The following is a 24,072-nucleotide window of genomic DNA, read 5'->3' as shown; positions in this document are numbered from 1 at the left end:
GCTCGCGCGGGCGTTGGGCAGCAGGGGAACCGTGCCCTGGCAGTGCGCAGCTGTCACCCGGAGGCGGGGGTCATGCACAACGTCCCTCAGCTGTTGCATGGAGCCACGTGCCTCTTTGCTGGCTGGCTGAGGCTGAGCAGCCGGTGTAGCATGTAACCGTGCAGCACAAGGACGGGAAGCTTGCAGCAGGTTTTACTCCAGTCCTGGCACACAAAGCACAGCTGCCCCCTCCCCTTCTCGCTCGTTTGGGTTCGGCTCACGTTCAGCCGCTGGGAGGGAGAGCGGGCCGTTGCTATTCCAGTGAGAAATGCATCCATCTCCCCGCTGCTTGTGCACAAAACGTGCCCGGCTCCTACGGTGAGAGCTCTGCCCTCCCCCGCCCCCCCAAAAAAAAGTGGGAAGGGAGGGGGTGCCGCGGCCGGCCGCTCATTTGAGCAAGGAGGCGGCCGCAGAGACTGGTCTTCCGTGGAAAGCCACCCGAGCGCCCGCTTTCCCCGTGTGTGTGAGGCCGCCGCTAGAGGGAGCCGTGCTACAGGGAGAGGGAGAGGGAGGGAGAAGGGAGCGGCGGCTGCCGCAGGAGGAGAAAGACCCCCCAGCTACTTCTTCAGCTCGGCCTGCCTCTCTCAGCTCTGCGCTGCTGCTGCCAGTAGCGGCGGCCGGAGGAGCCGCAGAGCAGAGGCGGAGTGGACTGGGGCTGCTGCGGCTGGGTTCCAGTCCTCTCCTCCTCCCGCCTGCCGCCCACCCAGCTGTCTCGGTCTGAGTCACGGCTGGCTTGGCTGCCGCTCGCCTTCCCGCTCTCCCGGCTGCTTTTGGTTTCCCTTTTGCTGTCAGTTTCCCCTGACCAGCGAGGTTTACGAGCCGCGGGGCGGAGAGGGGGAGAAGCTCTGCGCGAAGGACGCGCGGCAGGGTAGCTGGCGGAGAGGCGTGGAGCTCCCCCCCCTCCCGGCCAGCCCCATCCAACCATCTGGTAAGAAAGTGAAGAAGCCGGCGAGGGTGACAGCGACTCGCCCGGAGGAGAAGAAGCGCGTCTTAGCTCCCGTCTCGCCTCCTTTCTGTCCCCGCTCCTTCCAGCCCCTCTTCTCCGAGGCACCGGCAGGAGCAGCCTGGACTCATGATGGCTTCAACCACTACCTGCACCAGATTCACCGACGAGTACCAGCTCTTCGAGGAGCTTGGGAAGTAAGAGACCTGCCGGCCGCTGCACACTGTGCGGGGAAAGGGCGGGGGAGGGAGTCCCGGAGGGGAGGGGGTTTGACACATCAAGACTGGGCAAAAAGGTGGCTTTTGTTTGGGTGTAAAATGAAAGGGCGGGGGGGTCCGTCTGGTTGTTGACTCAGATCCTTTGCAAAGGAGACTTAGTGCATTGCTGATCTCCGCAGTTGGAGCTGTCATGGGGGAGGGAGAATTCAGCTCTATGCACGTACATTCATATTTTTGAGATACAGGTGCTTCTCTGCTTTGCATGCTTGTCTATTTTATACTTGATACAATTAGGTGCCACGTTTATTGATGCAGAAAGTTCCGCTGGGCATCGAGTATATTTTGCATCCAGCACTTTTAATAGGGAGGAAGGGCGACCCTGCGTGAATGTAGCTTGCCCCCTCCCCTTCCCTCCTCTTGTTATTTATGAAAGGTGGTTGTTCTCGATCTTAATGTCACACTGTATCTATCATTCTTTTCAGGATTTATAGCCACCATTCTAGCCAGGGTGTAGGAGAAACCCGATGTAGATGAGAAAGCTCTGCCCAGAGCAGGGTGTGCTTTTGTATTTTTCATGACCACTATCAGAAAAGCTGTGCGGTGTATTTGACACTCGAAAATACACCCAAACGTTCATAGATCCATTGTTTACAAAGAAGCTTGATGGCTGTGTATTGTTCAGACCCGAAATTAACTATTGCCCACTCTCCAGTTTCTCTTTGATTTTTTTTAATTTGTGAGTTCGTTGCTGTGTCATTTCGTTTTGTAAATGACTTGAAAAGGCTTGTGGGGATACCATTTGGTATTAAAAACATGGAGAATATGTCGTAAACAGCAATCTAATTCAAATGCTCCTTTTCTGCAAGGAGTAGGAATGTCAGCGTGTAGCGCTGTATTCATTAAGATCTACTTCCTAGTCACACAAATGGGCTCAGTGTTTAAATGTAATTAAATACAATCGCCATGTTGACAGAGCTGGAAGTGATTTTTTTACACAGATTGTGTTTCGTTTTTCATACTTTTTTGCTGCCTGTAAGATACTCCCAGAGCGTTTGAGGCTTTTGAGTCAGGGAACTGTAAAAATGTGTATGTTTCCGGTGTGTAAATACCATCGCTTATAATTTACTGTGTACATATATTTAAACTGTTTAACGATGTGACTTGTGTTCACTTGTATTTTAAATCCAATTTACTATTATGGTCTATAGAATGAGTAATGATTGCCATTTTATGCTCATTTTCCTGTCTCCTGTATTGACTTTATGCTTTTCAATCAAACCAGTTAAAACACTGAAATTATTAGAATCACTATCCAGTATTACAGCCCTTGTATTGATGTTTGTCTGGTTATTGGTTTTCAGGGGGGCATTCTCAGTGGTGAGAAGATGTGTGAAAATTCCTACAGGACAAGAGTATGCTGCCAAAATTATCAACACCAAAAAGCTGTCTGCTCGAGGTGGGTATTTTTCAACCCAGTATTTTCATTGTCTCTCTCTCTCTCTATTGCTCCCCCCCTCCCTTTTTTTGTGCTTAAAATAGTATTATATCTAAGCATTTACACACTGAGCAGATATTTAATTTTTTCTCTGTATATTTTTCATTTCCCTAAAATACTGGTTAGATTTTCCATGTTGTTAAGTAATCTTTTACTGACGGGCAATGCTTACATATGAGATTACTGCTCTACCATGCTAAAAGGAAAGATGTACAAATTCTAGAGCATTTTTTTGAAGATGCAAATCTGCTTTTCAGCTTTGAAAGAGAATTTGAATAACAGCCTGGAATGTCATTTTCTTTTATTATTTTTTGAGAAAATGCTCTCTTGCTCTAATTTTTATTAAGAAAAAATAGGTCAAATCTTAATTGAATCATATTCTTCCATTATATTTAAATATGAACATAATTAATCAAGCCATATTTAACAGTGAACGTCTTTAGAAAAAAATTTGATCTGCTGCACATACAATTTTTCAAAGAAAAATGTAGTGTAATAGGGTAGACATTTTAGAAAATAACTATTTGTATATCAAGTAGTGATGTTTAAGTGAAGCATTTGTACTGTTATTTCTATCATGCACACATTTTCTTCTCCTTTTACTTGTATTTTTTTAATGTGGTATATATTTGAGTGTGTATTTTACAGCTGTATTTTACTGCTTGTGTGCTTACACGACATTAAAGAAACTATACATTTACTGTGTGTTAGGACAGCTGAAAATAGGCCTTATATTTGGGTGAATATGTTTGGTGAATCCACACTAACATACTTGTATGAGCATGTTGGGGATTAAGGATTATTCTCTGTTGACATTATCTTTTACTTTCATATGAATTTATGGTACTGTGGTGAGCACAAAAATGAGTAAACAAACGTCAGTGTGTAAACCTGCCTTTGTGGCTTGGTTTATGTTTTATACAAGGGGAGAGTTGTATATAAGCAGCTCTCTGATTTCATCAATTCATTTAATAAATATATAAAAGAATTCTTCTAATATATGGTGGCATAGCTGTAACTTTTAATGCTTCTCTAACAGCTGGGGATCATTCAGCATTTTGAGTTATATAATCTTATTTTCAGCTCAGTAGCAGCGCTGTAAATGTTTATTTTTCACTAACTCTTAGACTTCAGGCTCTTAACATGAGAGATTTATTTTTTCGCTTTTAGTTTTGTGAAACCATATTTCTAATGAGTCTGTTCATTTTTAGGATTTCGCTTATTTTTTTAATGGGTGAGGAAAATAAATGGAAGTTTGTGATTTGAGAAATTTTTTTTTTTTTACTTAAAAATACATTTTGATTTTAAATTATTTTTTCTCTGTGAGTTGATAATGTTGGTCTGTTAGTTTGGATATTTAAAAGAAAAATAGCCCAAATATTGACATTTAAAACAGATAAATGCTTAAAAATGTAAGTCCCTCTTGGCACGAGAGACTGTAATGGAATCAACACTGGATTGTTAATTAATTATGGTTTGAATGTAACACATATATTATGATTTTAAATATGTGTGTGACAGTGAAGAAACTATAACATTTATTAAAGTAAATTTTAAAGAGTCTGCCGTAAACTCCTAAAAGTAGCACAGGACGTGTAAAATAGAAGCATGTACTTGTTCTTACTCCATTTTATCTAGACATTGCAAGACATACAGGACCAAATTCATCTTTGGTGTATTCTTTTAATTTAAGTGGAATTTCACCAAGGAAATTGAGAGCACAGTATGCAGTGTAACATCATGCACAGATTTTGGATTTCTGCATTCATGGTACACAAGAATTCAACTCTGAGTTCCTTTACTTTTGTGGATTTAAAATTTATATCTGAATAATAATAGATTGCGGGCATGTCATTTTCCTTACATACACACGTGTGACTACATGATACATTGTCAGTGGATTTAAGTGAATATTGTAGGGGTAGAGAATGCTAACTGTCCAGCTCTGCCTGTACAAATTTGCACAAATAGTCTGGTCATTGATTAGGCAACTTTCACAGAGCTAGTTTTTACAGAACTCTTCAAAAATTGCTAGTAGAAAGTTTTACTTTCATTTCTACTGCAGTGATATGGTTCATTTAGTGAGGGTATTAATATACATAAGAAATTGTTTTGTATTGTGTGTGTATATATCTACACATACACACAGTATACATATTATGACTATACAGGCTCAGTGTACTGAGGTATTTTGTCAGCTAAATAGCTCCGAATATTAAACAGTAATAATCAAGCATGCATCAGGTTAGAAAAATATGTATTTGTGGCCTTAACCATTTGTTGTCTATTTAAAAGCATGCTTCCAATTTCTCAGTATTCAGATATTTCTTATGATATAGAAGCTATATGTTACATAGCATCAAACTGGGATCATTTAAATGTGGATAACTGATAATGGGTTTACAGATTGTAGTTTAGATACTATTTGAAATCACACCGTTATTGAATTCTTTTCACATCTTGACATGTTCTTCATTGTGAGATAGAGCCATTGATTTTCATGGGTTCATACGATAATTCACTGGTGTATGAAATCGTACAGAGTATGCTATTGTTTAATTCTAATGGGCAGTTCAAAATGTGAACTTCATCCCAGTGCACAGGGTACAGTAACTCCTCACTTAATGTCCCGGTTAATGTTGTTTTGTTGCTGATCTATTAGGGAACAAGCTTGTTTAAAGTTGTGCAGTGCTTCCTTATAACGTCGTTTGGCAGCTGCCTGCTTTGTCCACTGCTGGAAGGGGATTAGAACCAGGGGGATCCAGCAGTCGCCTCCCCCATCAGCTCCCCTAAATTCCCTGTAAATTATGTGGCTCGGCAGCTGCCCAGCAGTAGTTCAGCTGTCCCTCCTGACACTGCTGTGCTGCTCCTGCCCTGCCCTCTGCCTTGGAGCTGCTCCTGGGAGCTTCCTGCTTGCTGGGGGAGGGGGTCAGAGGAGTGCTGATATGAGGATGTCCCCCTCCTTGCCCCCCCAACCCCTCATTCTGTACCACCTCTCCACAAAGCGGAGGAGAGGGACAGAAAGGAGGGAGCTGGCTGGAAGCTGTTGCTTCCTGTCTGAACTGGCTGATCTGCTTAAAAGGGCAACGTATTTGAAGTGGTGTCAACATACTTAAAGGAGCAATGCACATGTCTCTCTCTCTCACTCATGTACGCACCCCCCAGCACTTTGGAAAGCACCTGTGCAGCCATGCATATGCTGTCAGGAGGAGGAAGTGGTGCGCTCCAGCTGGATAGCATGGGCTCATCATCATGTTCAGTTTTGCAGGGAAGTGTTTGCAGCTACTGCCCTGCATCTATCATGTTTCCTCCCTCCTGCCTCAGTCCATGCTGCCTTGCAGAGTGTGAGGCTACATTAACAACAGCCTAGTAACCTTTGAGGGCTTAGCTGAATGCTGATTCATCATTTAGCAGCAAGGCATTCTCTGGGAAATATTCCACTCTCTTACTCCACCACTTCAACCAAGCTTCACAATCATTCATTGTTGTGTACCTAATTCCCCCTATTTACTTTAATTCTTATGGGGAAATTGGATTTGCTTAACATCATTTTGCATAAAGTCTCATTTTTCAGGAACATAACTACAATGTTAAGTGAGGAGTTACTGTACATACTCCATGCTGAAGTGAATTTCGTGTATGGTGACTGGCTCTCTTTGGTGTAGTTCACTAAATTCACATAGTGTTCCATAAGACTTTTACTTGAAACATTGAAGAAGAGGTATTTTAACAAATGATATGGAAAAATCAAGACTTAAATTATATTTTACTAAGTTTATTTAAAACAGTATTAATATTCTTAGTTATGGGTTTCAATTAGTGCTGCCTCGTCAAACAGCTCTTTCCCATGTACGTTTTCTTTGAGTATATTTGAACACTTAGATTCATAGGCATCCCAATGTGAAATATTGATCTGGTCATACAAAGCTATCTGTGGATTTACACTTTCTTCATAGTTTCCCTGCATAATTAAATGTTTACAAAGGAGTTTCAAAACACTCTTGTGTTTAAAGTGCTGCATGTTCTTTTTCATTTGTTTGGGGGTCTTTTTTGCACAACATGTTGCATTTCAACTGCTCTTATTTTCAAAATTAAGCTTATGTTTTAAATTTATGACAAATTACATATATTTGGAATGTGGTCACATACCAAACTAATCCAAATAGCAATAGAAAAAGTACTATTGTTTAAAGTCAGTATTTTTTTTTAAATAAAGAATTTGATTTTAAATGCGTGGTTTGCTATAATATTGATAACAGGTGGAAATTTCATCAGTTCCATGGTTCTTGGTTGATTTGTTGTTCTTAAAGAATAATAGAAGTATAACCTTTCATTTTAGAAGCACCTTTTGTGAACAATTTTTGTGTTAGTTAAACTAATATTTCAGTAAGAACATACAAAATTTCCACTTTTCATTTAATAATAATGTCACGCTACATATGTGAATTGTAATTTTTTTAAGTTATTAAACTTTAATGAAGAATGAAGAGATTATTTTCTAACAATATGAATCTGAATTAAATTAACAGTTGGTCATTTGTATCAGAAGAACACTTTCTAAATAAACTAGGAACATGAATATACTGCAGGAAAGTAGACCCCTGAAAGAAAGTGGAAGAGTTGGCAAGTGTATGGAAAAGTAGTACCAAAAAACAGTATATCTGTGCTGCTTTTGCATTGTAGTAGGCTTCATCTTATATATATTCTATTACTTTTTATTAGGTCTTGGTTTTATTTGCAGAGGCTGTCCTCTTTGCAGGTATATAGTTAGGATGAATAAACTTTGCTATTCTAAAATATTGTTTTATTCAGTCTTGCCCTATTATGCATCAAACTTTTTTTTATTTAAAAAAAAAAAGACAAAACTTAATAGCGTTTATTTTTATCTTTGCACCTCTTTTATTTTTTTGGAAAGAATTGTGGCTTTAACCCTACCATGAGCTCTGCATGAATAGATCCTCTGCCTACGCAGATCCCGTTGCAGGATTGAGGTCTTAATCTCCAATTACAATGTGAGGGTTTCACGGACAATAAGAAAATACGAAAGATTTTGGCAACCGTTGTACTTTTGACATACTCTCTCTAATTGGATTGAAAAGGAACAGAAATCGATGTGCTCAGCGGATTGTTCATTGTATGCAGTCATTTCACTCATCTGAACTTGCACCAGATCTGTAGTGACCAAATGTACTTGCCTTCTGATGATCACTCAGTGATACTGTCCAGTTCCTAGTGTGCCTTTGTCCATATTGCCAAAAAATACCCCACCCTTTGGTCATTGCAGCAGAAAGATGAGCAACAATCTGTGGCAAGCATACATGTTTGTAGGGCAGATACAGGAACCTGTAAGAGTTATCAGTTCCATTCTTTCCATACCCGTCACCAGATCCAAAGTCTATTGACATCCGTGAGAGACTTGCAATTAGTTTCATAGGGCTTTGGATCACATCCTTGAAGGTTTCTGCTGGTTACTTATTGTCTTCTCAGTTGGCCCCCTCTCCACTCCTCTCAGTATCTTTCTATTTTATGAAAGAGAGAAGTGCTTCACTGATATTTGCTGCAATTTACCCACTGAAGGGTCCCCATGTGCAAGGAAGTGCCACAGGTAACCACACCAATTGCAGATTTTTACAACTACATGTGATGGGCATGGAGGCTGAAGAGGCACTCTCACTCTTTTGGAACAACATTTTATCGGGAGACTGTGATGAATTTTCCTGTGTGGCTTGAGTATTTTCATCTATAAATCTATCCATGTGGAACATTTCACAAACCATAAAGTTGTTTGAAGTGCTGTAGGGAGATAAATGGAAATGTGAACCATATAAGGTGGTATTTTTCAACAGTTTTTTATGGCAAAGAGAAAAATTACCATGCCACTACAGACTTGCAGTCCATTTAGTCACATATCTTGTCTCTATCAATGCTGTACGCTTTGCAGGAATCCAGAAAACTGCAATAATGCACCCAACAGTGCAGTACTACATACCATAGGGAAAATTTCGTTCTGACCCCAGCCAGTGATCAGCGTAACCCTGAAGCACAAGAATTAATAAAATTTAGACTTCTATCTTTGTAATTTTAGCATAATTGGATGGTGCTCTTATTCATATTGTTGTCTATAATCAAACAAACAAAACCCCTCAGGGACTGATCTTGTAACCCTCAGTGAAGCAAATGTCAGTTTTGTATGTGCAATGACCACGGAATTGGGCTCTAAGCCATTTGCTTCAGTAACTTCTTGTGAAGGTCTGTTTCTCACGTTAATTATATGTTGATTGGTAACATGTTTTCTTTCATGTATTAAATGTTTTGCCCTTTCAGTATTTCCTTTAGGATGACAGGAAATGATAATCAGTTACACCTGATTGGCCTTTTCTTAGTCACTCACTATTTTCTATCTGAGACTTAGTTTAATTACAGCCTCATATTGTACTAGTTAATATAGGAGTCCTGTGTCCGCTGTGATTTACAAATTCAGTGTAAATGTTTTTTTTCATATGCATTTGCAAATATTCAGTTCTTCAAGTAAATTGGTGCTATTTTTTCCCCCTTCTCCAAATGTTTAAAATATCAGTGAGTTCAGAAAGCTTGTGAGTTTGGAAAGTGTGTTTGTACAGCCCCATCACCAAGTACTTACCGTGTCATTGAAGAGATTTTAGTATACAGGGTCAACTTCAAGAGACACTTACATGTGCTTCACTGAAAAATGCCCTGTTTGGGTTTTGGAGGTTTTTGTGTTGTTTAACTGCTCTTTTGTTAGTTTGTACCAAATAACTAATTATTTTAAGAACTTTTCAGATGTCATTGAGATTGCCTCATAAATCCTGAATTCACTGTCACTAATTTTGGGTGGTAGTAATTTCTTTAACATATAAAACTAAATTTGACTGAGGTGTTCATGGCAACTAGTAAATAAATTTATCCATAGCAAATTTCATATAATTTCTGTGAAGCCAATTTTCCTTTCATTTTGAAAAGAATTTTTCTCCTGTTCATTGCGAGTGCTGATGTGTTCAGGAAAGAATCTTTTTCTTTTTTTTTTAAAGTCTATACAGTGATGGACACAAAATGTATGGCCACAGCTTGTTGCTGTTACATTGACATTTTAGTTTTTATTAGGAGATATATCCTGGAAATGGAAAACATATCAGCACATCAGCTGAAAAAACTTACCCTGCAGGGAAAATTTTTATAATATTGGAATTAACTTTCTTCCTGTAGGCCAGGGAAATGTGATAAACATATAGGTGCCCCAGGGCACGTACAACTTTCACTGTGGTTTAGAAATGGTATTTTGAAAACATTGCTTCTAAAGGGTCTGCAACATTGAAGTCAGCTTTGCCCTGGCTGTAGTGGATATAGGATTAAACCCCAAATGTGTAAGGTCATGAGGGAAAATATCATAGAATTATATTTTGGAACTCATTCAGTGGTGCAAGTAAGATATGGTAGATAAAGACTCAGGGAAGTGCTCATTTTTCCATTCCAGTTTATGAAATCATTAAATGTGCCCCAAAATTTGAAGAACTTTTTGGAGAGAGAAGGAACATTGTCTGGGATCTCTCTGTTTTCTCATTCTATTCCATTACTTCCTAGGGCTTGAATTGGGCCTCTGACCCATCTTCTCATGAGGAGGTTCCTTCCACTAAAGAGTCAGCCCGAGGGGGTTATTCAAAAGTGATCTGTTCTTTCTTTCCCTCCTCTCCCTGTAGACTATGGATCTCTCACTTAACTGGTTCTATGCCAAAGTAACTGGAGTTATTTCAGATTCACTCAACATAAGAGGGAAGAGAGCTAGGCACTGAGGTCTTCATCTTGAATTCCCCGTATTGTACAGTTTCTAAATCTCCATGTTGATTTTGGAACATAAATATATTTTTCCTGTCTTTTGTTTTCATAGACAATTTGTTCACTGAATGTATTTTGCTTAAATTCAAATAAAATTTCAAAGCAAAAGCTAATCTTCAAACACAACAAAACACTTTTTAAGAGAGAGAAAAAAATTAAGTGACCAATCTTGTTCACAGTTACTACTGCATGTGTGTGCGTGCGCACGTGCTCACACACACACACACACACACACACACACACACACACACACACACACACACACACACACACACACACACACACACACACACACACAGAGTGACTTCAGTAGGGCTGCAAGCAGGAATGAAGAGAGATATTCAATAGTAACTATTCTCAGAATGAGGCCGTTAGTTAGTAATCTTTTAATAGTATTCCGAAAACCAGGAATCAAAGCAACAATGTTACTTGCTCTTCCATAGCCTCTTGGTGTTCTCCCTGTTACTTTTTTTAAACCTCTTTTCTTTGTTTTTATTATTTTTTATATGAAGGCTGCAAACCCCTCTAATATGTTCTGTGTATCTAAAGTATTACTTGTGTGTGTTTACACGTATGTTCATATGAATATGATGTACTTAATACGTTTATTGTCTTAAAATGTGAAAATAAGGGCACAACAACAATATTAAACATTTTCAATTTTATTGTATGTTTATTTTATTCAGTTATTTAGTATACAAAAGAATGTACAGTATTTTATGTCTATTGTGATTTGAGGTCCCAGTTCAGTAAAGTACTTAAATACATTGCCTATCTTTAACATGTGAGTTGTCCTATTAATTTAAAATTAGGCAGATGCTTATGTTACATAGATTGGTAGGGCTAGAGTGAATTCTTGTTCGTTGTCCATCTGATTAGGTTTTAAAATGAACTAGTTTATAGAAAATGAAAAATGAAAGCAATACTCTAATGAGGCAATAAGAGGTATTAGGTATGCAGATAAGAGGTATTGGTACATTACTCTTTCCCGATTGTGATTGGCATGTAATAGCCATTCTTACTACTCTTATTTCACCCTTAATCGTCCAAGTCTTTCCCACATCAGCTGCTTTTCTGACACACTGTGACTTGAAGGGCACGGTGAAAATATAACCTCTTCCTGTAACCTAAAAACACCTGCTTTGACAGCCTGGTGATGCTGACAGATTAAAAAAATGTAAACCAAATATTTTATTTGCACAGGCAAACATAAGCAAAATAATGTAATCATTTACCTACCTTTATTAAAGCACCCTCAGATATGTAGGATAGGGTATCTGAGTGGATCTTACTGGTACCTCTGGGTTTTATTTCATCAGGGTTCTACATTCTTCATATGCAGTTACCTAGCATTTGTGGGATTCTTTGTAAGGAAAATTTGAGGATTGTAAAGTATTATAGAAAAGCATAACCACTTCCTAACTTTATTGGATGAGGGAAACATACAATACATACCCCATGTTGAAGGTGATAGCCCTTTTGTTTAACTGTTTATTTTAAATTAATCGTGCCTTGAAATTGAATGGAACATCTGCTTCATATTGGAGAGCTACATAAATCCAATCTGTCTGTATATTCTTGTAAGTGTGTGTGTGTGTGTGTGTGTGTGTGTGTGAATATATATAATATATGTTCCTCTCACTGTAATCTGAGCATTACTGGAAATATTTTGTGCACCAGAGCCTTTATTTATGTAATACCAGCCAGAGCAGATGTTGCGTTTTGTGAGAAGGTTTTGGTTTTTTTTTTTTTTACTGTAGTCCCACCCACTCTTCAACCTTTTTTTTTTTTTTTTTCATTATAGTGCTGCCTGTCCATTCTCCGATGTTTGAGGTTCAATAGCGTTGTCTTCCTCTTCATATGAGACTTGTAACTCTGCTATTTCGTGTTATATTTGATTGGAAGTTACTAAAGGAATTGTCAGCTCCAGTGCAACGTGTTTAACATTTGAGTGAATTTGGTGCTCATGAAAGTGATACTGGCTGAAAGCACTGGCTCCTGCCAAGTATAGTTAAGACCTGTGCATATTTCCTCCACGCAGCTTTGCCTTGACTTGTAATGCTTCTATTATTTCAGTCTTGGTCTCTCTTGAGTGGAAACTGCCAAACATGGTGAATTGTTCAATGGTGGTTTTTTATAAGAAAAATGAGATGACAAAGCTTGTTTTTCCACCTGTTGTCTGAGTCTAGCTTAGAACTTGGGTCTCCGGAGCAGAAAAGCTAGTGCCTGCACAGCTGTGATCTTTAGTGTCCCAATTTAAAAAAAAGAATTTCATCTGTTCAGCCAGTTTTTGGCTAGTGGCAAACATTAAAATAACTTCAAACTCATTTTCTTTTTCATTTAAAGAAAAATTAGAGATTGTGGTTAGAATTACAACTAAAATCAGACTAGGAAAAACAACTCAACATTAGGATTTGAAATTACCTTGTCATTTATTTTAAAGGGATAGAAGGCTGTCTGAATGTGAAGGCCTGCTCAGCTCATTAGAGATCTGTCCATACAACAGTGCATCTGTTTTATATTTGGTAGAAATCTCCTTTGCTTTAGCTAGTGGTCTGAAGCAACCTATGAAACTTCAGCTTTTTGTATTACCTTTTATGAATATTAAGTATTTCACAGAGAACTGTGATGGTAACTTAAAGTATTAGGCATGTTTGATTAAAAAAAATCTATCACATTAAAATAATTTTAAATAATAGAAAAGCAACAGTATTGATATTTTGATGGCAACTGTAAAGGAAATTTCTCTTCATATGAGGTGTAATTTTATTTTCATAACACTACACCAAGTTATACTGACACTTCTGCTGGGAATCTTTCATTCATTTGATATGAATTTCTGAATATTTGTGCAGTCACTTTGAAATTGGAACCAGGCTTGCTGTTGATGGGGTCCACAGTCTGCCATGTATCTTTTGCCAATCAGTTCTAGACAAATCAACAATAATTTGGCTTGAAGTTTGACTAAAAACCAAGTGCTTTGTTTACCAAGATAGGAAGCTGATAATTCTTTTCCTTTTTTGTAACATTGTTTTTTCTCGATTTGTTTCCATGTTCATATCCATCAACTGTCTGCTTTGTTACATCTGTAGGGAGAAGTCAGGTTAAAATTACCAGCTAGTATTACTGTGCTATCTATCTAGTTTTGATCCACAAACAAAAACGTTAGGGTGCATTGGAAATGTATTTTCAGACAAATGTTAACTGTGACCAAGATGTAGACTAGATTGAAATTTAGCTCTCAAAATCATTCCATTTGATGTAATTGATAAGCACAATATGCGTACGCTGTAAAATTATTCCATACCAAAGCTTAGAAGACGGGAAATGTGAACTGTCAATGTCTGGAGTTCATAAGCAAACAATTTGTAGCAAGAAGTCTGTTTTAGATGCTTTCAAAACTTCTTTTCCCGATTTAATTATAATTAGAAACTGCTTACTTGTAATATTCCGCGACGTAAATGCAGGTGCTGTGGTATCGGTCACATTGCATATTCATATAACTGCAGGAACAGAATGAAGTACCTACATAATATCCATATTTGACAATCTGATGGGATTTGCCAAACCTAAACTTTCATTTACATTTTAACCTCTTCAGGAGATGGGTTAGTGATTTAATTAGGCAAAGGAGGCCTATGAGTTATTTGTATTGCATATCAAACCTCACACCAGTGCTTAGATATTGTGTGTTTTGGGAGATTTCTTGTGGGAATGTTTCTTTACTGGATGTCGCTCTGAGTTTGGTGTCTTTAATTAGTCTAATATTTCTCTTACAGTTTTGTTCTTTTGACTGACTTTGCTTTTTACATTGAAAGATTTGAACAATCTTATTTTTATCAGTACTCTAAACCAAAATGTAATGTATCACTGAGAAGTTCTTGGTTACTGTGGTACTGCATTGCAGTGAAGATTTTGTACTGTAGTGTAGATTACCTTGATTTGCTGCAAGGCAGCTAAGGTACCACTGAACTTTTGTGATTGATACCTAGCTTTGACAGCAGCATATGGTGATTTGCTTTCTGCCTTTTCTAGAAAGGCTTCTCAGGAGATTACATACCTTAAGCCTTGAGTAAATTTCAGTGGAGAAAACACCCTTCAATAAATGTTGTTTTGACTCTTTGTAGGACACCTTATTCATGAAAAGACAAGGAATCATTTCATCATGGAAACATAATGGTTGCCTTTTGGATTTGACGATATTACAACTACACTGTCTTTTTGCATTTTTTTATAGTGCACAGAGCTTTTAAATTTTACCTGTTTAGCTGCTTATGTTGAAAAGTTTATTGAAACAGGCTATGCTAAGTCAAGAACTTTTTCCTTTGCTGTTTATCTTTTCTAAAGTGGACTATCATCAGCCTGGAAGCCCTGGTATAGGTCAACAACTAAGCATGTGAAAAGTGCAGTGGGGCTACTAATATGCATAAAGTTACACATGTGTAAGTGTTTGTGAGTCCAGGCCTTAGTTTGCATTGGATAGTGAATGGAACAGATTCAGGAAGTAAATAAATATATACTGAAGCCTAGGATCATGTATCTATCTAGGATCATGTTTTAGAATACAACTTACATGGAAAAGTATTTTAAATGTTAAATGACTATGTGTTCAACAGAAAACCAATTCCTGTGCAACATAACATTTTTCAATTTATTTAACTTACAAATTTTCAGGGGAAAAACACTTACATATGGGAGGTATGCATTTATAGCTGCCATTTCATGCTGTCTTGTTTTCATATAGGACATTCAGATTGATTATTTCCTGATAATGTTTAGAAGCTTCTCTTCTGCTGGTGAGGAAAATACAATCATTTATGTAAAACTTTTTTGCTTTTAATATTGTGAATGTTAATACAATACCGGAAAAAATGAGCGCCCCTCTCCCCCATCAGATTTTAGAAAATAGACTGCCATTCTCTCCAATAAATTCTTAAGTCATCAGTTGTCATAGAAAGAATTCCCCTTCACAGAGTAATTCAGATATGTAGATAATTTGTGCAGGGATGGCAGAGAACATTATACTGAAACATCTGAAAATAGCTTGTTCCCAGTATTGAAATAGAAAAGGAAGATATAAAATAAGTCAAAACTTTAATTCAAAAGTAGCATGGCTCCCTTAGTATTAAATATAATTATACAATAATGCCACACTATATTCTGTTACTATCAGACTTAAATATCAAAACTAGATTCATCAGTTGTAAGACATATATGATAAAGTGATAGAATATTGCCTACTAACACTACTTTCTGTGTCTTCAGCCAATAGACCTGAATAGAAAGAATAAACTTCAATATGTTACTCCAGTTAACTAGTTGCCAGGTAGGGAATATGTGACCATACAATTTACATAAACAAGATTATAGAGCCATGGTTTAGCTATAAAGCTCAGATTTCAGTCAGGTTCCATTATAAAACTTTAGGTATTTAAAGTTGAAAATTTTAGTAAAGTGAAGCATAAAAATATGTGGCCTATTTTTTAGAGTTGATGAACATCTAAAGGTCCCATTGATTTTTGTATTTCTTTTATTTCTTTATAGAAATATTTTTATGATACACATTCTTATTTCCACCATAAGAATGAAACACACAACATTGACACCTCCTTCTACCCATCCAGTGCTAACTAATCAGCTAAGAAAGTAATTAAAATTATTTTAAAATTAAAAACCTACTTCAAGCAGAGCTTTTACCCTCAAAAAGGTAGGCATACTAGAGAATCTGTGACATCCACTAGTGATTTCACTACTGATTTTATGTAGAAGGTACTCAGATACTTCTGTGATGGACTGCAGTATAAAACTCATGAGTGGGGTGTTAGGTAAATGCTGAGCACTTCTGATCTGCTTCCAAAATTCCACTCTACATTGATAAAAACACAATGTAAGCATTTGTAATTGATGCCTTTTCTTTTGGTTTTATGTTAATAGTTTTCATGTTCTTAATTGGGCAGTTATAATCTTTTTTTTCTTGATGTAAAAGCCACAAAGGGAGAATTAAGGTTGAAATTATGGTAAGAAATTGTACACAGCATCTTAATTCTTACACTCTTTCTATTTATCCTCAAATCCCCTTCTAATATAGAGATGAGCTAGACACTAGAGTCCAAAAATTTTAAAGGTATTTAGGCATTGATGCACTCAGCGTTGCAATGCCTTACTTGTTTAGGAGCACAAATTTCATTTTTAAAAGTGTTTTAGGCACTTTGGAACCAAAATCCTATTGACTATGTGCCTAAATTGCTTTTGAAAATGAGATTTATGCTCCTAAATCAGTTAGATGTTACAGCAATGACTAAATATATTTTAAAATCTGGGCCTTGGGCCCTGATTTAGCACGGTTTTTAGATACATGCCTCACTTTCAGCACAAGTCACTGAAATAATTGGAATTACTTTGATGCTTAAAATTAGTTAGTTGGCTGATTTAGTGTTTCTGTGTGCACAGCTGGTCTGGACCTTCAGATTTAGTGACCTTTGATGATGATACAGGAGAATTTGGACAACCTTAATGCCATAGCCCCTTTCCTAGAGACTTACTTGGAAGTCCAGGTTGTTCCCATGCAGAATTTTTCCATGATTCGTGGTGAGCTAGAACACACCCTCTCATTGGGGCCAGTCTCCATCTTAACTCTGACACTTAGGTATATTTGTAAAAGATGCCTTTGGAATTGACAATCCTGGTTTCTGTGTTGAGACTTACATCACCATTCCCTGTTACACAGCACACCTTTAAAACTCTGTCACAAGATAAAAATGATGGCATATGGTTGGAGTAAGCCTTTTCTGATACATCAGAATTTTGGCTCTAACGAAGTTATCTTTTCATGTAAATCGCCGTATCATCTATGTTCTTGAAACTCTGTCTCATTACTAGATACACTAACACAAGTTGTACGGTTTTCTTGTCTGAATCCACGAATGCTTAACTGAATTTGAAATTGCTACATTTTTTAGCCAAAAATCTGGATAGAATATCTCAGAATCAGCTCAGGTCCAATATTGCGCACACATTTTCAACATGTGACACTGTTTTCCAAACTGGTCACTTTTCATTCATGTTACACGCATCCATCCCCTATTATGTATTGGTCATATTTCTTCACAGAGTCCAGACTCTTGTGAATTAAATCGGAAATGCGACAGGTTAATTTTAATTTGTCAGTCATTCAAACTTGATATAGTATAGAATGTAGTTCTCAACCTGGGTATAGGGTTTTGACCACCTAGTCCCTCTCATGGTGATAAATGGAAAGTGAGGTACTTGTTAGATCCCAGGAAGAATGAAAGTGGAGGTGTCCCATTATGGAAAAGAGGGTCCCAGTATGGATATAGGTCACCATGAAGGAATGTTCCATGGCAGTTGGAAAGGAAGATAAAAATCTAGATATTTCTTTGTGAATTTTACAGTAAAAGATTTTCTTTTTTGTAACACCCCAGATCCTGCAGTTCTAACACCATAACTAGTGGAAAATTGTTTTATTAAAAAAATTGATAGACTCTACTGCAGGGATCGGCAATCTTTGGCATATGGCTTGCCAGGGTAAGCACCATGATGGGACGAGCCAGTTTGTTTACCTTCCGCGTCCCCAGGTTCGGCCGATCGCGGCTCTCACTGGCCACGGTTTACTACTTCAGGCCAATGGGGGTGGCAGGAAGCGGTGGCCAGCACATCCCTCAGCCCTTGCCACTTCCTGCAGCCCCCATTGGCCTGGGACGGTGAACCACGGCCAGTGGTAGCCACAATCAGCCAAACCTGCAGACGCGACAGGTAAACAAACTGGCTCGGCCCACCAGGGTGCTTACCCTGGCGAGCTGCGTGTCAAAGGTTGCCAATCCCTGCTCTACTGATTATGGGTTTGTAGTGATAAGGAGTTACGTCAATCTTAAAACCAAATGAATACAAATCAAAAGGCAGAATCAAGTCTGTCTGTCTGTCTGTCTGTCTTTCTTTCTTTCTTTCTAATCTTGAAAGTTATCTTGCTAATAGTGTATTTATAAAGGCTTTTTGTTGTTGTACATTGTAACTTATCAATGTAGGAAGGTTTTTCATGTTCTAATGAGATTTTCTGTGGAAATCTGAACAAAATGGTCTGTCACTTACTCCAGCATGACTTTAATTAGGCAAATCAGTGTTGTGTGATGAATTGCTGAGTGATGAGCATTGCTGGCCCACTTGAAGCTTTCGTAAGTGACTATGCTTTACTTTTTAAAAAGTGAAAGGCTGCTCAGGAAAGAGGGATGTGTCAAAGCTGTCATCAAATTCTCAAAATTGCTTTGAGTGGTAGTAATGTTCTCCCTTTAGTGTTGACTTTGGAAACTTGAAAAAGGTTACCACAGAAAGGCAAAAAAGTATTTTAGAGGTGAAAAAAGTTAGTTCCTTTTTGACTATGCAAAGAAGGCTTAAAAGTGAGGTTCTTTTCTGTTTCATTCCTTGCTTGTTTTTTGTTTTACTCTGTGTAACTGGAGTATTATCCTAGTCATCTCTATTTTATTGGGATGGCTCCTTGGAGAACTGTCTAATTGGGATAGGAAATTTTATAGCCATTGAGAGAGTGTTGGGATGAATCTTTCACAAAAAAATAGTTCTCCCAAGTCAGCAGTTTGAATTAAATAGATGTCAACAAAAACAAAAAAGAGATCCAGATTCTCAGATGGCATATGTAGTCAGTGGGGGAGTGCCAATTTTTACCAGCTGAAGATCTGGCCCATGCTTTTAAATAGTTTAACTAAAAATCCTTTCCCCTCTTGCTCTGGTTTCAGTCTCTTGTGATACCCTAATCTCACTGGATTGCTAATTTTGAAAAGAGGCCCTCTAACAACAATGAAAGTCAAGATGATATTTTCAGTGTTTAAAAAAAACTAGAAGAAAAGGTCACCTTTATAGGTGACCTTGGCTGGGGGGAGGGGAATGTTTACTCTTTGATGTAGCACAGAACCAAGACAAATGTGGGAATTCTAGTTTAATAACCGTTATTTGTTTGCTGTAGAGCTGGTAGTTAGAAAACCAGAGGGTGCTGCCATTTAGTAGGAATACGTCATATTTTCTTGTACTACCAAGCTTCTCAGTTGATTGGTTACTAATTCGAAGTGGTGGTGGTTCAGCCTGATTCAAGTATGGTCTCTTCCTGTCTCACCTTGTCCCATATCTTGCCTCCTATTCATGTACTAGTAAATGATTGTAATTCCAATAGCTTTACTGATTTGTCACTGTTTGTTTGAGAGTCTGTTTGGCATACTCCTTAAAATATACTTTCTTATTTAAGTGTTTTTAGTATTACACTGGTGTGTTGGGATAGCTGTATTTTCCGGCTTTTAGGGTCTGATTCAAAGATCCCGGAATTCAGTGGAAAGACTCAGTGGTATTTGCATCAGGCTTTTAGTATAGAAGTCACTTAGATTAACTTTTTTCTGGGCAGCTGCTTTTTATGCTAGCTGTCTGCCAAACCCAGTATGTAAGGGAGGGAGGGGGCACTTCGGGAGAAAAGAGAGATGTGGGCAGGGACGGTGCCACGTTGAAGCAGAGTCCCACTGTGTCTTATCCTCTACTGGTCTACAGCTTTTTCTATACTACTCACTTTTTAATGACATAGCTATGCTGCTACAGCTGTGCTGCTAAAAGGCGTGCAGTAAAGCTGCTATTTGTTGACCGGAGAGAGCTCTACTGCTGACAAGAAATTTTCACACCTGAGAAGCGACAGCAGCTTTGTCAGCAGGAGAGGACACCTGCCGATAAAGTGCTGTTCACAGAGGTGCTTTTCGTTGGTAAAACTTTTGTTGTTCGGGGGTGTGGTTTTTTTAAAACCCCTGAATGACGCAAGTTTTGCTGATGAAGTTCCAGTATAGACAAATCCTCAGTTAGAATAGGCCCCCTTTTGCTCTCTCTTCTGCCAGGGCCAAGGATTAGGGAGCCGCAATTGTCTCCCCGCAATTACAGTTCCGTACCACATCCATCCACAATTTGGACGCAGTGGAGAATCAGGGTCATAGCTTTTAACCTATAAGATAACTCCTACAGTGCTATTTCTGTACTTCACAGTTTTTGGAAGTATTCTTGAAGGCAAGTAATTTTGCCTCTGAATTCTTCTAATTCACATTCATTGTCCAGCAGAATGAACTATGGAGAAGAGGGAACAGTGACTGCTGGGCTCTGTAATGTACCACAGTGCCAAGGACAGATGGAGGAAGCAATGATACTGCGGTGGCAGATGGCTGTCTTGTACGCCCTCTGACAAGGAAACTATAATCAGAGGCCAAGTGTTTCATTTAATTATTGATTCTGTTGTTTCATCAGAAATAGGAGGTTATTTCCCTAGAGTAATTCATTTTAGTTTCCTGATGTTTAAATGGGAGAGTGAGGAGAAGGTAGTTGCAATGCAGAAAAAGAAAGTTTGTGATTTAAAAAGTATTCATTTTCAAGGTGAATTGAAAAACATTGCTCCCACCGAGAACTGATGTCAGATTTCTGTGTTTCACCTTTAACAGCTGAGGACAGAATCAATTCAAGGTGTATCAGAAATTTCACTCCTTCTGTTTTAGGTGTTTGTGACATTGCCCTCTGTGGTGAAGGAAACACACAGGGCCTTGTGTTACAGAATCCACCACTTCCCCTCAACTTTGAGCCCAGAATCCTGATCTCTAGTCTTTGCTGCTAAGGAAGTATGAAATTGATATTTCCATTTTGTTTTAAAAATTATTGTAATTTTAAAATCTGTGGTTGTTTTTTTTGTTGTTGGTTTTTTTTACAGATTTGGCATGTGAAACAAAGCATTGTGTTGACATTAAGTGACAATATTCAATCAGTGTTAGCAACAGAGCTGGTGGAAAACCAAGGAAAAGTAGTCAGTAACTCCTGGGTGGATCATTGTCAGCAGGGATTGAACTTGGGGTTGCTAGATCTTAATATATGAGCCTTTACTGCCTGAGCTAGAAGACCCTGGTCTGTTAGTTAGCTATGGCTGCAGTAGGCTCATCAGTCTCTAGATGGCCTACCCATACTTAGAGGAGGATTGAATGCCACACCAAGTAGCATAGCTTACATACTTCCCCTGGCCAGGGAAGCATGTCCTGCGCTTCAGAGGTTTCCCAGTTCAGTTCCCCATAAGGGCGGCTGCTTGTAATGTTGGTGCTCCTCAGTGGGTTGTTGACAGTGGGGATTGATCATGAGATCTCTGGATCTTAATACATAAGCTGAAATAGTATGAGCTACAAGACCCAGCTCTCTTAACCAAATTGTAGGCTTATCCACCTCTAGCTGGCCTAGCCAGCACAGAATGCCACACCAAGTAGGCGTAGCTACATATAATAGACAAGTGCCATTGAGACGAGAGTGATGCTTGTTCACTAAAACCGTGAACTGTGTATGAACCAGTCATCTAGAGACTAAAGAATTACTGTTTCCAATTCCTTGAGTCATTGTGTTTCCCACCAGTCTGCCCCCAGTCTATCTGATGACTAATTTACACAAAGATTTCTGATGCAAAGTTTGACTTCCTCTGTGAAGAGCTAGGACAAAGTCTCTCCCCAGCTTTAGAGAAGTTATAATATAGCAAACCTGCCTATCACAAAGAGCATCTCTTTCTTTCATAGTATTAGTTTTGAATTGGAAAGTCCAAGCCCCTCATCCTGAAAAGGCTTATGCACAATCTGAATTTAGCATTGAATTCACTGGGGCTACTTACAGTGAATTAAGCACGTGCCTTTGTAGGATCAGGGTTCAAATTAGTAAAAACCTGTTTTAAAAAAGTTTAGGCCCTGATTCAACAAGATATGTAAAGTACATATATGTACCTAATAGAAAGTGAGTAATCCAGGGGAGTACTTGCATGCCTTAAGTTATGTATGTGCTTAGGTACCTTGCTGAATCTTAATGTTTACATCCATATTTAATTAGACTGATAGTCCCTTGTTTGAATTACAGAAAATAACTGCTTGTGTTGTTAGTACATGTTCAGTTAGTGCAAATGTAACCCACGCACCTCCTGGGTGCGGTGTTCTGTCCCATCTAGTGGCACCAAGACCACTCAAAGAGAGAGAGAGAAAATGAGTCTGCCTCACAGCCTTAGCTAATAGCTACTTGGCTTCTAGCTCATGCAGTAGAGGCTTATGCACTAAGCTCCAGAAGTCCCCGGTTCAATCTTGCCTGCCAACAACCAGGGTTTGTTGTCATTAAACAAATAAAGAAAAAGATGTACTGACAACATAGCCATGACAGATAAAGTCAGATTAATTTTTCTTTAATTTGTAATTGACTTTTTAGATATTCAGTTAATGTTATTTAATTTTACATATGGAACAAGAGTAATTTCAAGGGTAATTAACTCTAAATAGATATTCATTTATGTATCATGTTTCCTAGAAGGTGCAGGGGGAAATATGTAAGGATATATTGATTGTTGGTATTGCTGCTAAAAACCTTACTAGCTGTAACCTTATTAAAAACTGCATGAAAAGACAAAACATGGAACACAGGAAATTAATTAAGCTGTTGAATTTATGGGGGCAGGAGGGAGATGAAAACAAAACTTTGAAAATTCAGAGCTAAGATCCCATGAGTAACTTTTTATCATGAGTTTGGTATGCATTACCCACATGGTAGATTAACACCTACCTTAACTATTTCAGATTCTTTTCAAATTTTTGTAAACATCATTTTTCCTTTGGTGTTGTATCACTCACCATGTAATGGCTGAAGTGAAAGAAGGATGTATTTAGGCTGTATTGATAGAGCAGACTGGCTCGAGATTCTGGACATACTGGAAGGAAATTGTTAAATAAACAAAATTAATGTAAGTAACGATGTTCACTTTTGCATTTTGCTTCTCTGTTGTGTGCCTATAACTGTTTGTGTTCTCTAAGGTCTTCAGTACATAGACTGTCTCTGTCTATGTATTTATACAGAACTGCGCACAATGGTGCCCTACTCTCAACTGGGCCCTTTACGTACTATTGGGATACAAACAATAAATACTCCTCTTTGTCCTTAATGTGGCACTAATAAGGTCACATTTTGGTATTTTTCCTGGAGAATCACATAAAGATCTCTGGTTTACTGCTGCTGTTTGTAGAGTACATTAGGTCATGGTGGGAATCTTCTGTGGATAGCTGGGTCTTTGTTAGTGTTTGTATTCTTTATGGAGAGCAGAGCAGAGCAGATGAGCAGTTACGGGTTTTTTGAAGATAATATATTGATGAAATGTGAAAATACGGTACTTTCTGGACTATAGTGAGAATATGGGAGAGACAATTCTTTGATCTGTCTTGTATATAAGAAGAAGGAACTCATTGTAGTGGTTGTCTTTGGAAGGGAAAGTTTTAAGGAGGAACTGTGGCTGAGTAGAAGGTTCCAGTAAAGTAAGAGTGTAATTTGTACATTATTAGGTGGAATGTGGACTACTATCAAGGGAATATGTAGCTCATGTTGGAAGTGTATAAAACAGTGTATGTGGATTTAGTATATTTCCATACACTGAAGTAGTCATTCAGGATAACGGGCAGTGTGCTAGTTTAATGCCGACCAACCCC

General features: G+C 38.3%; 1 protein-coding gene across 18 annotated transcripts in view; it reads left to right on the top strand.

Moving 5' to 3' along the window:
* The first annotated feature begins 670 nt into the window (after positions 1 to 670).
* The window catches only part of CAMK2D (calcium/calmodulin dependent protein kinase II delta), a 292,308-nt gene continuing 268,906 nt past the window's right edge, over positions 671 to 24,072 (top strand). For all 18 annotated transcript variants that reach the window (XM_050944443.1, XM_050944435.1, XM_050944448.1 and 15 more), the window contains exons 1-2: positions 671 to 1,179; positions 2,562 to 2,656. In XM_050944443.1, the coding sequence (XP_050800400.1) occupies positions 1,112 to 1,179; positions 2,562 to 2,656 (163 nt within the window). In that variant the 5' untranslated portion in view covers positions 671 to 1,111. The remainder of the gene's footprint in view (positions 1,180 to 2,561; positions 2,657 to 24,072) is intronic.

The sequence above is a fragment of the Gopherus flavomarginatus genome, chromosome 3 (genome assembly GCF_025201925.1).
Source record: "Gopherus flavomarginatus isolate rGopFla2 chromosome 3, rGopFla2.mat.asm, whole genome shotgun sequence".
Taxonomy (NCBI): Eukaryota; Metazoa; Chordata; order Testudines; family Testudinidae; genus Gopherus; species Gopherus flavomarginatus.
Note: the sequence above shows the minus strand (reverse complement) of the source record. Positions and strands in the feature narration are given on the sequence as shown.